The sequence below is a fragment of the Cuculus canorus genome, chromosome 2 (assembly GCF_017976375.1).
Source record: "Cuculus canorus isolate bCucCan1 chromosome 2, bCucCan1.pri, whole genome shotgun sequence".
NCBI classification, from domain to species: domain Eukaryota; kingdom Metazoa; phylum Chordata; class Aves; order Cuculiformes; family Cuculidae; genus Cuculus; species Cuculus canorus.
In genome coordinates this window covers 75,952,560-75,966,028 of record NC_071402.1, presented here as the reverse complement: position 1 = coordinate 75,966,028, position 13,469 = coordinate 75,952,560, and the positions used below count along the sequence as shown (strand labels likewise).

The following is a 13,469-nucleotide window of genomic DNA, read 5'->3' as shown; positions in this document are numbered from 1 at the left end:
AGCATATAAAATCTATAACTGTCTTATTTCGTAAAGCTTGTCATTATGCATCTATGTGAAAACCATTAATGAAGTGAAATTATTATTGCTTACTGTTTTACCATAAGTTTTTAATTCAGAGAAAAATAAATTATATACCTTTTATAACTCATTATGCTTTTTTTACTCTAGGGAGATAACTCATAACAAAACTGAAAGATCTTTCATCTAAGGCTTTTCAGCTAGCTTTTGCTGTTTAGATGGAAATAAATCTAATGATTCTGTTGATTTAGTTATATACATTTTCTGTAGTGTTATTCAATGCAGAATTTCACCAATAAGCTTTTACTATTCACATGGGAGTTTTTTGATTGTCTTTTTTGGCTGTTTGGTTTTTTTCCTGTTGTTGTTGTTGTTTGGGTTTTGTTTGTTTTCTGTTATAGAAGTATCACAAAGTTTTAGTTTTATCCCATACAGGCTTGTTCATATGTGACAGGATGCCACTGTGACACACATGAGATACAGTTTCAGAGCATTTGCTGAAAAAAAAAAACGCAGCTCAAGCTGACGTGCTCTTCCTGACCTTAGTACCTCAAGCAAGAACACCGCTGAATGCAACAAAGACAGGATAAAATTTATATTTTGGAGGGACAGAGGGGAATTGAATGTCAGAGAGAGCTCTTAGCAAGTTCTCATTCTCTTCTTGTTCTCTAGGCTGGGCTTGCCTTGCCCTGACTGGCTCCTGCCCTCTTACTTAAAGCCTGGAAATGACTTCAATAACCTGCTTGCTCTAGCTTAGGTCTTATTGTACCTTCCTGAGACAGCAGGAAGAGTGGAAGAGAATTGCATCCTTGAATCTCAGTCTTCCTTGTAGTCTTCTGGCACCACAATACTTCTTTGTACTGAAAATCTCTGGCCTATCCATGCTATGGGGAGCTACTGCATCTTCATTTTGCGGGAGAGCAAGGGTTTTATTTATTGTCCCAATAGGGAGCTGAAGTAATCCTCTTCTCAACTGCTTGCCTTGTCTCTCTTTCAGAGGCTGCCGTTTACACAGCCGGTCTGCCTTTACCACTGTGCAGCTCTGCTGCTGAGCCAGTGGCAGTTTCAGATCTGCATATTTCCTCACAGTGATATAAATTTGAATGCTAATACATTTATAGCCTGGGTTATACATTGGCAGTTTAGGAGTAGACTTGTGTGTGATTCTGCAAGATTGTACCTCAGAGGCAGAAACCTCTGGGCACAAGCAGACCCTGACTTGAGAACCTATCCAGTGCAGATGGAATCAACAGTGAATTTAGCTACAATTTCTGCAGAACCTGTACAAACTGGTATTACAGACCTGAAATTGCCCAGATGTGTACAGGCTGTCATTAAAAATGCAGAAACTGGTTTTCTGCTACCCAAGTGATTCTACTGCACGATTCCATCTGTTTTTTTCCAAAGCATATGATGCTACATGCATTTAATGATTCTTTGCAGTGGCAGAAGACATTTTGACACAAAAAAACCCTATTTTTCTCCCAAGCCCTCTCCTCAGAAATGGATGACCTGCTTGTGCAAAAGCTTTAATATTTAAATTAGGAGCAAATCATGATGAAACAGGCACCAGACTTGGATTATTTCAACCCAAATATTTGCAAAAGGAAAAATACAGTCATGAGATAAGATGTCAGCAACCTGAGCTGCAACGGTGATACCAGTATCAAAAATTATACTGCAATGACACGCTCTGGGGAATTGCTGTTGACTCTGTATTCCAAACAGTCATGTGACCATATGCTTACACTTCGGTCTTTTAATTGACAGTTTCCATATCTATAGTCCTCAAATAGACAGTTGTACAGCCTGTTGTGCTATACATACATTGCCCTCTTCACCTTTCATGTGTTGTGGAACACTAGTTTGTTAGTACGTTAAAAAAATAATTAAGGAAAATTATTTGGCATCCTGGGAACTGAGAGAAAAGCTCTGGAGGATGAGGCTTTTTTATAAAAAAACTGCAATTTTTTAAAGGACTATTTATATTGTTATAGCAATTATATGTATTCTGCATGTCTCTGTTGAAAAAAGAAAAAATACAAAATAAAACCCAAACATGCTCTGTTCCCAGACCATTTGTGTTCATATTTGCACTATTTGTATCCAGCTAGTGATACGAATGCAAAAATAACTACTAATAATATAAATATTTAAGGATTTGATGTGTAGTTATTTATGTGAGTTTAACTTTGAAAGTAGAATAGATTCATATCCTAAATACAAATAATCCTTCTAGCTGATTTTCATCAACACATCAACATTCCTGCTTGTCTGCTCTGTTCTACGTAGCACTACACTGATTTGAGAAGGGCAAGTTAAACTGAAAAGTGTACCTGTGTATCAAGCATATTCCCTTTTTCATCCCTCATATCTCAACCTTTTTATTGTAACAATAAAGAAAAGTAAAATTTGCGTGTTCCTTTCAGTTTTCCACTTGATTGGATCCTTTTCTTTAATGAACACAGTGAAAAACCCAAACCACTGGTCCTTGGCTGCTTCTGATGGATAGAAAATTAATCTTACTTTACTTAAGTATGTGCCAGTGAGTTGCAGTTTTGCTGAGGTGTTTTCTGCTTTACCTAAGGGAGAAAAAACACTTCTGGCTTATAAATGACCAAAATCTGAATATGTCTTTCAAGCTTGTGTTGGATGACTGCTATATATATTTTATGGGTCTGTAGTGTAAATTATATGGTATGATAGTCAAAGTCTTCTATATTTCCTTAGAGGACTGTACTGAGAAAGCCTATAGCCCCACAGTACCTGCTAATGTAATGTTGGCTGCCTGATGTAATACAATTATGACATTTACAGTAACAGTTGTATTTCTTGATTGCTTTCAGAAATAGCCCCTTGGTTACATGTGTTCAGAGCAGAAGATGCTGTGGACTTCTCACAGTTAACGTTTGACCCAGGACAAAAAGAACTTATTGCTGGAGCAAGGTGAGAAATCTATTTTGTTTTCATGTTGCATCAGACTGGATTATATTCTTTGTTGATAAGTAATTTTGCCCCAAGTTTTAACATCAGCTTGCTCTTCTGTGAATCCCCTTGCTTCCAGACCCACTAAACTACACATCATTTCTCTTACTCCTGACCAAAATTAAAATATGGTCTGCCTGGTGTGAAGGATCCTAATAGCTTACACTATTCTCGTTTTTAAGAGGACTCTCCTGGAGTACTGTTAAACTTTGGATGCATGCAGCAGAACAGGCAGATTTTGTATGACAATGTGACAATTGGTACCATAGCATAAAACTTCTGAAGATCCTACATTTGGTTACACAATACAGCTCTTTGTGCTTGGAAGATTCTAGTTATTATTCAGTACAACACCAGGAACAATCTTTTAGAGACTGCAGAATTAGTGGTAAAGTCAGTGATGATAATAATTTTTCCACAGTATGACAGTACATTCACACTGTGACCAACAGTGACACTTAGGTCTTAGGTGTCAACATTGAAGCAGTGAAAGCCCTTGAACTCCATTTTTTCTTCTGTTAGCATATGAAGCATAGTAAAACATTTTGGTTGGCAAAAGATTTTTACCCATCTAAATTTATTTAAATCTGCCATCTGAATATATTTTGCTCTTGAATTAACAAAGTTCTAGTCACTTCATTTTTCTGTTAGATTTAGCATTGGAATATACTGCTGTTTCCCAATTTTTGTTCAAAGTACAGAGTCATAAAATGCACTGTGAATTTTTTTTTTTTGATGTGCCAATGGAAGTTGCTTAGCTATAGGGGCAGAACTTTCTGAGTGTGGAGATATATACACGTCTCTAGCCCACCTGAAATTTCCACCTGGGAAATGCTGTGCACACGTTGATCTTTCTCTTCTGTAAGTTGCCACACGAAATGAAGCATGAGTCTGTCAACTGATGCTGTTCTGTAAAGACAGACAGCATAAGTCAGATCTGTCTGAGCCTTTCCTCAGTTCCATGAAATGGTGTGTTGGATCGATGTGTGCTGTATACATCTCAATAACCAATAACCAATAAAAAAAAAAAAGATTTTTTTTCCCCCTGTTTCTTTTTTTTTTCTCAGTACTGTACATCTGGGTTCCAAATCTCAGCAAATATGCTTATTTTAACTTGTGCTTATGATGAAGTCTTTTGAATGACTATGGGATAAGCTTTGTTTGATTTTCTTGAAGAGTTAGTGACCTGAAAAAAATGCCAGCTTCCATCTTAAAGCATTGTGCCAGGCTATATGGTGGAAGCCATTGTATGTCATGGAGTTATAGATTCAGAGACTAGCAAGTGGTTGGGGGGGGGTGCTATAGTCCCAAAAATGCAAGTGGTAATCTTACTGATTATGCAGCTTTTGCATATAGTCCCTAATATTATGTAGAATGAATCCATCCACGGTGAATATGATGTTGATTTTTCTGCTCATTTGCAGGAGTGGTGTTTGCAGCCTTTCATAGTCTCAGCTGGCTGCACTGCTGTTTTTTTTTGATTAATGCACTGTTTCTAGTTGCCTTTCACCCAGGGCCACCTGAACAGTGCAATAATATTACCATACTTATGCTATGGCCTGTGGATAAATTTTTAGTATACGTTTCTTGTGCATTTGCTTCACAGGCCTCACATATCTGAAGAGCCATTGGAAAAATTTGTTTTCTGTCCTAAGCCACAAATATGCTCTCACAAAGACAGTGAAGAGAAACGCTGATAATTCATCCTCCCTACTGAAATATCTTTTGAGAGTTATTTCTCTTACCATCTTCCAACATGTTTTTGCTACGTTTATTTTAGTATCTTCTTGTACTAACACTTCAGTACTGGAAAGGTAATAACTACTGAAATCACATTACACATAATGTCTGAACATTTAAGTTTCTGTTTAGTTGCAAAGTTATAGAATCATAGAATCACTAGGTTGGAAAGGACCCACTGGATCGTCAAGTCCAACCATTCCTAACAATCCCTAAAACATGCCCCTCAGCACCTCACCCACCCGTCCCTTAAACACCTCCAGGGAAGGGGACTCAACCCCCTCCCTGGGCAGCCTCTGCCAGTGCCCAATGACCCTTTCCATGAAAAATTTTTCCTGATGTCCAGCCTGAATCTCCGCTGGTGGACCTTGAGGCCAGGGCTATGATTTGTAGCTCTCTAACATACTTTTCACTTCTCTACCCCACTAATGGTAAAGAAGGGAAATGTGTGATGTGGCACGTGAGAAAGCTACAAATAAACCTAGATTACTCTGTTTACACTGACAAATGAAGTATTCCCATTACAATTTATCTGTGCAATATCCAAACAAAAACAGGGGATGATGATTCCTCCTGTAGGCTTTTGCTTTAGTGAGGTGTCGCTGTTCTAAAACAAAGCAATATGTTCCCCAGGCAGGAGCTGTCCTGGCTCAGTTTAAGTTTCTAATTGATTTTGTTCATCTTAGTGGAGTTTAGTGAACTCTTCCACCAAATTTCTCTGTCTTTGAAACCAAACAGAAGAGCATGTGAAAATTTGACAGTATTGGAAATTCTTAAATCTCTTTTCTGTTACTGATATTCACTGTGGGTGATTGTCTTCTGTTTTTTAATTTATACACCCTCTAAAGTGGTGCATGACTTTTTTTTTTTTTTTTTTGTATTAACAAGCAAGGTTGCAAAGTTCCCAGCTGAAATCCAGACTGGATTCGCACTGGGAGCTGCCAGTGTCCTGCAACTGGGTAAAAAGCAGATATGATCCCATAATGCTTCAGAAGGTGTTTGCTGTAATGACAAAGTACTATTGGTATCATTGCAGAAGGTGCTTGGAAGACTTCAAAGTAGTGTTTATTATTCTATTTATCAATGTTTGAACAAGGCTAACTGAAATTAGAAAGAAATGTAGGGAAATGCTTCTAAAAAGCAAAGAAGGTTGGAATTGTGCAGAAAAACAAAAGCTGAGTTTGTGTGCAGCACCTGCCCATAAATCCGTCATCAGGTGCGTTTAAGGAACGAAATAGCTGTATAAACTACACAGTAGCATTGGCAGAAAACCAAATCAGTTTAAGTTGGCCGTGATTAATTTAGTCAAGAAAAAATGAGTTTTGTCACATTTCACCAGTGCTAACAAAAGAAGAACAGAAATATTTTCACAATTTAATCTGTCCTCTACATCCCTCTCTCCTCCCGCCCCCAAGATTGTCTTCTATCCTTGTGAGAAGTCTTGGCTTAGTATTTTTTTTTCTGCAAAATGTTTAGCTCTCCTGTAGGTCTTAAGTTGATTAATTTGGGGTTTCCTAGCCCTATTTCAGTCTCCTTACACCATCTCCACTGATCTATGAATGTTACAACTCCAATACTAACACACATCTTCACTTTAATCATTCTGTCTGCCCTGGCATTGCGATTTCCCTTGTGCTCCGGTGTTGCCTAAGATTTGGAGCCACCCAACTCTTTAATTCTCCCTCTGCCTCCATTAGGGAGAGAGGCTGCTGATCACAATGAAGCTTGGGTTTGGCTCAGTCTGCTTTATTTCTGGAGTGTTTGCAGTCATGTTTCTCTGAACACAAGTCCAAGTTGTCTTGCTTGCCTGGGATGTTTTTGCACAAATTATCTGTGCAGAAAAATTAATTAAGATAACTTTGAGAAATGTGGGAGTGGGGTGGAGGGGTTGGGGACAAACAAGGGAGAAGGCAGAGGGAGAAATTTATCTTGCCTGACTTTGATCAAACAGCCTAAAGTATATAGTGAAGACAAGCGAAGACTGCAGTTCAGTTTATGAGGTTGAATTGAGTGAAGAAGAATGATTTTTCTTATGGTTACTGGGTTTTAAAATTTGCATTTGAAGAATGGGAGAGATTTTTCAGTGTTATGTCAATTGGGTCTAGGTGTAATATAAAAGGAAATTTTTCTCTTAATAGGTATGTGCTAAACTGAATGAGATTATTCATTTCCATAAAATGGAAAACAAGAAAATATAATAATGAGAAACAGTCAACAAAGAAAATTTGGTATGGGTGTAAAACAGTTTTAGTACATTACAGAGACTGTTGGCTTTTGACAACAGGGCAATACAGCTATGTTCCCATGAAACTGTATCTTTCAAATTTGCTCCAGGCATTTTTCTTAACATCACATATGACCTAGCAGATAAAAATAAATGAGTTCTCTTGCAATGTGAAACCTTCTAGGGAATTAATTTGTTTTCTTCCAAAAAAACCCCCATATGGCAGGGCAGAACTTACTTTTATAATTAAGTGGCCTCAGTGAAAGGCTTACTCTCAGGACATTAGCTCCTCAGTAAGTTGAAGGAAATGTGCGACTGCTTGTTTATATCTTGTTCTGATAAATCCTGATAAAATATGCAGATGAATATTTCTGTCTGTTTTTTTAGTGGACTGACTTAGCATCTAATCAAATATGATAATGATTTCTTTATTTTTAAATGCCATTGAGCATAGAGATTCATGGATTTCCCAAGAACACCGTTGCCTTCTTTTCCTTTGTGGAAGCACTTTGCCACGTGTCCTGCAGCGTTTTCTTTGTTTCTGTCTTGGAAAGGTCAATTTAGAGGGGGAAAAAGGCCAGCTCAGGGTAAGAATACAGCAACAGAGGTGCCTGAATTGCCCTGGGGAAGTGTGCATTGCCTTTCTTTCTCCTCATTCTCTGACAATCCAATAAACACTTAGCAGCTCTAATTTTTATAAATCAAAACTTACTAATACTGTTCCAGCCATTTTGTTAAAATGAACTAGAATCATAGAAAGCACGTCCCAAATCCAGTAGGTTGGGGCAAAAATTTTGATGTGCAAAATAATTAGTTACATTTTCCTTTTAATGCATTCTTCTTTCTCTCTCTCTCTCTTTTTTTTTTTTTTTGGTGACTTTTTTTTTCCCTTAATGGTTTTATTCAGAGCATGCAGAATTATGTCAGAAGGAACTTGTTTGTTTGAAGGAAGAATGAAGTGATCCTCCTCTTCCCAAGCCTCTTGTGCTTGAAATTATTAACAAATAGAAGTTTAGCTGGATTTCATTCTTAAAATGTGGTAACATTTTTTAAAATTTAAGTTATGCTAGTTAATAATTTAAAATTATATGATCACTTATCAGAAACCTGTCTTAAAGCTATTAAACTTTTAAAAAAATTGGATAATATCTATTTAGACGTATCTTACATTTTTTTTTACACAGAGCATCCTAATAATGGTGGCTTTCTCCTGTATGTTCTCCTGTGAGGTAATTAAACTTGCTTTGAGGATTATAACTTGCTTTGAGGGGGTTTATTGCCTCAGCCACTCCTTGTCACTCTGATGGAGGACTGTAACAGTATGCCTTTTCACTTAATTAGATGTGTTTTGGGGAACATTAATTTGAACCATTACCACTACTTGCCATAATAACAGAAAGGCAAATTAAAAGATTCATTAAGAGTGGTTCAAGAATCTCTAATAAAGAAATAAATAACTGCTTCTTCATATTGTCTGCTCCCAGCAGGAGAATCTGAGAGCTTCTTGTTAATGAGGTGCTCTAAGTGCTACATATTGGGAGAATATACAGGCATCGGGAATTAGTGCTATATTCTTTGAACTTCCATCTGGGTTTTATTGCTCATTTAACACTTGGTTCAGGGTAATCCATGTCTGTCCTTCCACTGATTGATCTTATCTGGTCTAAGGTGTGGTTTAATCATAAATCTAAGAGAAATTATCATCCTACTTCTGTGGAAAGAGGAAGGTCTTTCTCCGCCTACTGCTTCTCTTTCCTACCTTGCTAATGGGTTCCTAGATATTTTTAAAAGCTAATGCTTTATACATCTTTTGCTCATGCCTTCTTCCACTACACAATTTTCTCCTCCTTTGCACCATCTCTGGTAATAGTCTAGTTGCAGAGTAACACTAGTCAGTTCAATAACCCCACAAAAAATAACTCATTTTCTCATGCTGATTTAATTAATGTCTTGCCTTTTTAATTAGTAGAGCTAACATGATGTGTCATCAGAGGAGCTGTGGAGTTGACTCTGAGTAAAATGAAAAGAGGAGTATGGGTAAATAGAACTTCTTTGACAAAGAATAGTGCTATTTTGGTGTAAGCCATCTTTGGAACTTACATTGGATGACTGGTGTTCTGAAGCTGTGTCTTCAATGAAAGTCATGACGCATGTGGTCTGTCTTAGCAGTAGTACTTGTCCTGCTGCAGAATATGTTAGTTTATGCCTTCTCTTGGCTCCTGGCAAGACTGTGTTCTCATATCAGCTACTCCTTTCTTCTGCAACATATGCTAGTCTGAACATATGGGTTTTTGTCCTACATCACCGGCAGTTTGGTCCTTGCTGAACTTGTGTGGTGGCTTGACTTTAACAGGATGCCAGGTGCCCATCCAAGTCACTTTATTACTCTCCTCCTCAGCTGGACAGGGGAGAGAAAATATAACAAAAGGCTTGTGTATCAAGATAAGGACAAGGAGAGATCACTCACTAATTGCTAACATGGGCGAAACAGATGCAACTTAGGGTAATTAGTTTTATTGCCAATCAAATCAGAGTAGGATAATGAGAAAGAAAAAATCCTGAAAACATCTTCCCCCTGTGCCTCCCTTCTTCACAGACTTTGCTCCTAAATTTCTCTCCATCCTTCCAACCAACAACACAGGTGGATGGGGAACAAGAGTTTAGGCTGAAGTTTGCAGTTCTTCACAAACTGCTCCAGTGTGGTTCCCTTCCAGGGGGTGCAGTCCTTCAGGAACAGCCTGCTCCAGGATGGGTTGCCCTCAGGGTCACAAGTCCTGCCAGTAAACCTGCTTCAGTGTGCACTCTTCTCTCTATGAGTCTATAGATCGTGCCAGGAGCGTGCTCCAGTGCAGGCCTCCGATATGGTCACAGCCATGTTCAGGCACACCCACCTGCTCCAGTATGGCGTCCTCCATGGGCTGCAGGTGGATATCTACTCCACCATTAAGCACATAGTGTTTGCATGGCTGTTTACATGACTGGGTACTGTACAATGAATGCCAAATGTAAAAACTGGGAGTGTATACTTTGAGATATGTGTTGCAACATTAAATAGTCCTAAAGATTTGGTCAGCCACAGTTAGGAAATACTGGGTTAATGTTTTGGTTGAGGTGATATTTCCAGATAAAGTTGAGCCCAACAACAACATAATAAATAGCTGAGTAAGCTCACAAACTTATTTGGACTAAAGTATGCTATTCAGAAAAACCTTGATCTGCAGGCATCAAAGGTGCAAGAGTGACAGATATTCCGAGGCCATTGCCAGCTGAGGAACTTGGGTGCTGTGTGTGAAAAGCAAGCCAACGAGAGAAGATGGTAATGCATGTTTGAGATGATATGGCATGAAGGGACTTCAAGAGGAGAGTGAGCTCCAGGACTTCAGCACCTTTCTGCTACTCCTGGAGATGCCAGTGACAAGGGATACATAGAGCTGGTGCCTGGCTGTTTATGGGCATCTGCGCAGGAGTACTGTGTTCTAGTATCTGTAGTCACTGCTGGGGCTGTATGTGAAGCTGCAGGGAGGTGAATGCAGTAAGATTTGATAGTCCTGAGGAGCAACCATCAGAAAAGGAAATCAGATTTTACAGGATATTTGAATGGATTAATTCAATTTATAATGGAATTCTTTTCTAATTGACTCCAATAGTGTTTTCCTTATTCAGTTTGCCAAGCTCAATGTCTTACCAGTCAGCCTAAGACTATGATCACCTAAGTCTTCCTTTTGCTCTTTTGAATGTTAATAAAACATGTTTAATCTTTCATTAATCAAGAATGCCTGTAATTTTAGACATTATTTAAAAAATAATGAAGATCACTTCACTGTAATTTTTAGGTTGGATTAGCATGTCCTGCTAGTCCAAAAATACTTATCTCTGTGTATATCCTGTTTTCACATCTTCAGCATTTATCAGTAAGATACTTATTTCATTATTCTCATTTGCTGTAACTTCTATTTCCTGCAAAATGCAGACAAAAAATTACTTATTTATCATTCTGCTTTTCATTATTGTAATTTAACCATTTTCATGTCATAGTTCAACTAGACTACTTTGACTAGGTTTCCTTTCTTCCTGTGTATCACCCTTTGCTTTTTCATGTATTTTTCCTATCATATATTAATATAATGAAATGAATTTTCTAAATCATATTTTTTATTTATATTAATTCTTATCCTTCCTTTTGTCCTGCTTTCCTTCTTTCCTTCTCCTGATTTTACTACACTGCAGAAAAAGAATTGGCTTTTACCCAGAACTTTACTGTCTTGATAATAGAATAATGACTTTTTACTTATTAGTTGATTCTTATGACCTTATAGTTTTCATTTTCAGTCTTAATATTTTTTCCTTCCAGTATGTTGACTAAAATTTTCTTATGAGTTTTTCAAAAGCTTAATCTATAGTACGTTTTCCTAAGCTGTGTATGCCACCTTAATGTTCTAATTAATGTCATTTTTTAATTCAACAGTGTTGTTGTTGCATTTATGCTTTATAGCTTGCTGTTTCAAAAAGAAAATAGTAAAGTGCTGAATTTAACAACCATTACTAGTGTGCTATACTTTTGAATCTTTATGGGTTTTTCAATTGATTTTTGACATGGACTTCTTTAGGAACATGCAGAAGATTAGTTTTATACTTTTATCTGTAGTCGTATTGAATGTATTCGCTGCAATAGGTTGAAATATATCATTGTCAAGGAGGTGACTGGAGCACAGTATTTGTGACACTTCGTTTGGTTCTTACTGATACCAGTAAAAATCTTTGCCACTGAGTTTGAGCAGACCCTTGATTAATATGTTTTCGTTATCATAGTTCAGCTAGAAAAGTTGTTCAGTGCGGTGAATGTAAAGCAAAATGCTTATCGTTTGCTGGCTATCTTAAGAAATACAGGATGCTGCTTTATCTCAGAGTTAGTTGTGTTTTCTTCTTATTACAGTGTCCTTCTGTTTGCAGATTTATGTAACATATTTGCTTTCCTCGTTCATTAAGCACCAAATGAAAACAAATATACCAATTACCACCAGTGTCAAATCAGTTTAATTCCAGCATGTAAAGTTGTATTTGTCTTGCTTTTATTACCACCGTATTTGGACAAGAGACAGACCTATGTGCTAAGTATCTATACTTCAGAAATGGACTTGGTCATTTTTATTTCACATCCTTTGTTTCCTTCAAAGCCTAACTACGCTAGAATAAAGCTGAACAGACGTTGAAAAATGGCAATCCAGGGCAAAGCTTCAGTGACATATTGAAAATAGTACCATTAAGTACCTTGTCAGCAGCATAATGGCTCTGTACATGTCATGAAAATTGGCTTTTTTTTTTTTTTTTTTTTTACTCTCTTGCTTATATTCTTTGGTATTTGTCTCATGTAAGTCCTTTTTGAAATTCTCATGTTAGAGATGCATGCCTTATTGAACAAATATAATAGGTATTTGTAAAGCCAAATGTAGTCCTGTTAGTTCTACTGAAGTGGGCACATTTAGGTAGGAATAGCTCCCACTGCTCTCCAAGTGCTAGTTTGCCACCTATCCTAGCATTATTTATGTAGGCACATTCAGCATTTGCCCAGTTTACTTCTGTGTTGCTAAGGTGTAATGCTTTTACTATGTCTCACACATTGCTTTTCTTCTTATTCCATCTTGTTTCTGCTGACTTTATGAAGCTGAAAATATTTTAATTGGTTATTGGCAACCACAGAAAGTTGAAAAATGTACACTAATTAGCTCTGGTTCTTGGCTCATTCACGTGAATACAGACATTTTAGTCTCCCTAACTCTTAAAGGGTCAATATTTCCAATTCCACACTGGATATATTAATGGGTAGAAGTGTTGTGCTCTACTGCATAGGATACAAATCTCATTTTCTAGGGAAAAAAAATTTGCAGACCTTTCAGCCTCTGTTTTTCTTCAGAATGACACTATATTTAAGTAGTTATTAATTAGAATTATTATAGTTTGGGACAATAGCTTACTTTTTAATAGGCTGAAACGACATTAGGATGCAAGAACATAAAAAGACATTAATGATCTGGTAATTTGTCTTAAAATGATCAGTGATAAATCTTTAGGAGATATCTCCAGATGTAGTAGATATAGAGATCAACATAACAGTATACTAAGTACTGATCTGAAAACTGAAAGTATGAGATCAGTCTGCTCATGCATTCTGCAACAGAAACTGCATTTATTTGTAGAGTGAGATGGGACATTTATGAGCCACTCTCATGAGTCTCATACCACTGAGTTAGGAAAATAGTTTATACCTGCTGAGGATGCCATTAAATTTTTCTGGCAGAAAAAAGTTGTTCTGCTCCTGTAAGTGGAAAAAAATAATTAAAAAAATACAACAGCAGTGAAGTTGTAAGTTTCTTTAGCTCTGATATCTGGAGTGAAAGAAGCACAATCAGTGATGGTTGATGGAGACTTATATGTAATGAAATGAGGAGAAGACTAAGTATTTGTGTTTCCTGCTAAATGTTTCTGAGCAAGATGTTTTGCA

At 37.2% G+C, this 13,469-nt stretch overlaps 1 protein-coding gene across 6 annotated transcripts in view; it reads left to right on the top strand.

The window, feature by feature from the left end:
- SEMA5A (semaphorin 5A) overlaps positions 1-13,469 on the top strand; it is a 331,622-nt gene that overhangs the window by 121,330 nt on the left and 196,823 nt on the right. For all 6 annotated transcript variants that reach the window (XM_054059836.1, XM_054059835.1, XM_054059837.1 and 3 more), the window contains one exon: positions 2,868-2,967. In XM_054059836.1, the coding sequence (XP_053915811.1) occupies positions 2,868-2,967 (100 nt within the window). The remainder of the gene's footprint in view (positions 1-2,867; positions 2,968-13,469) is intronic.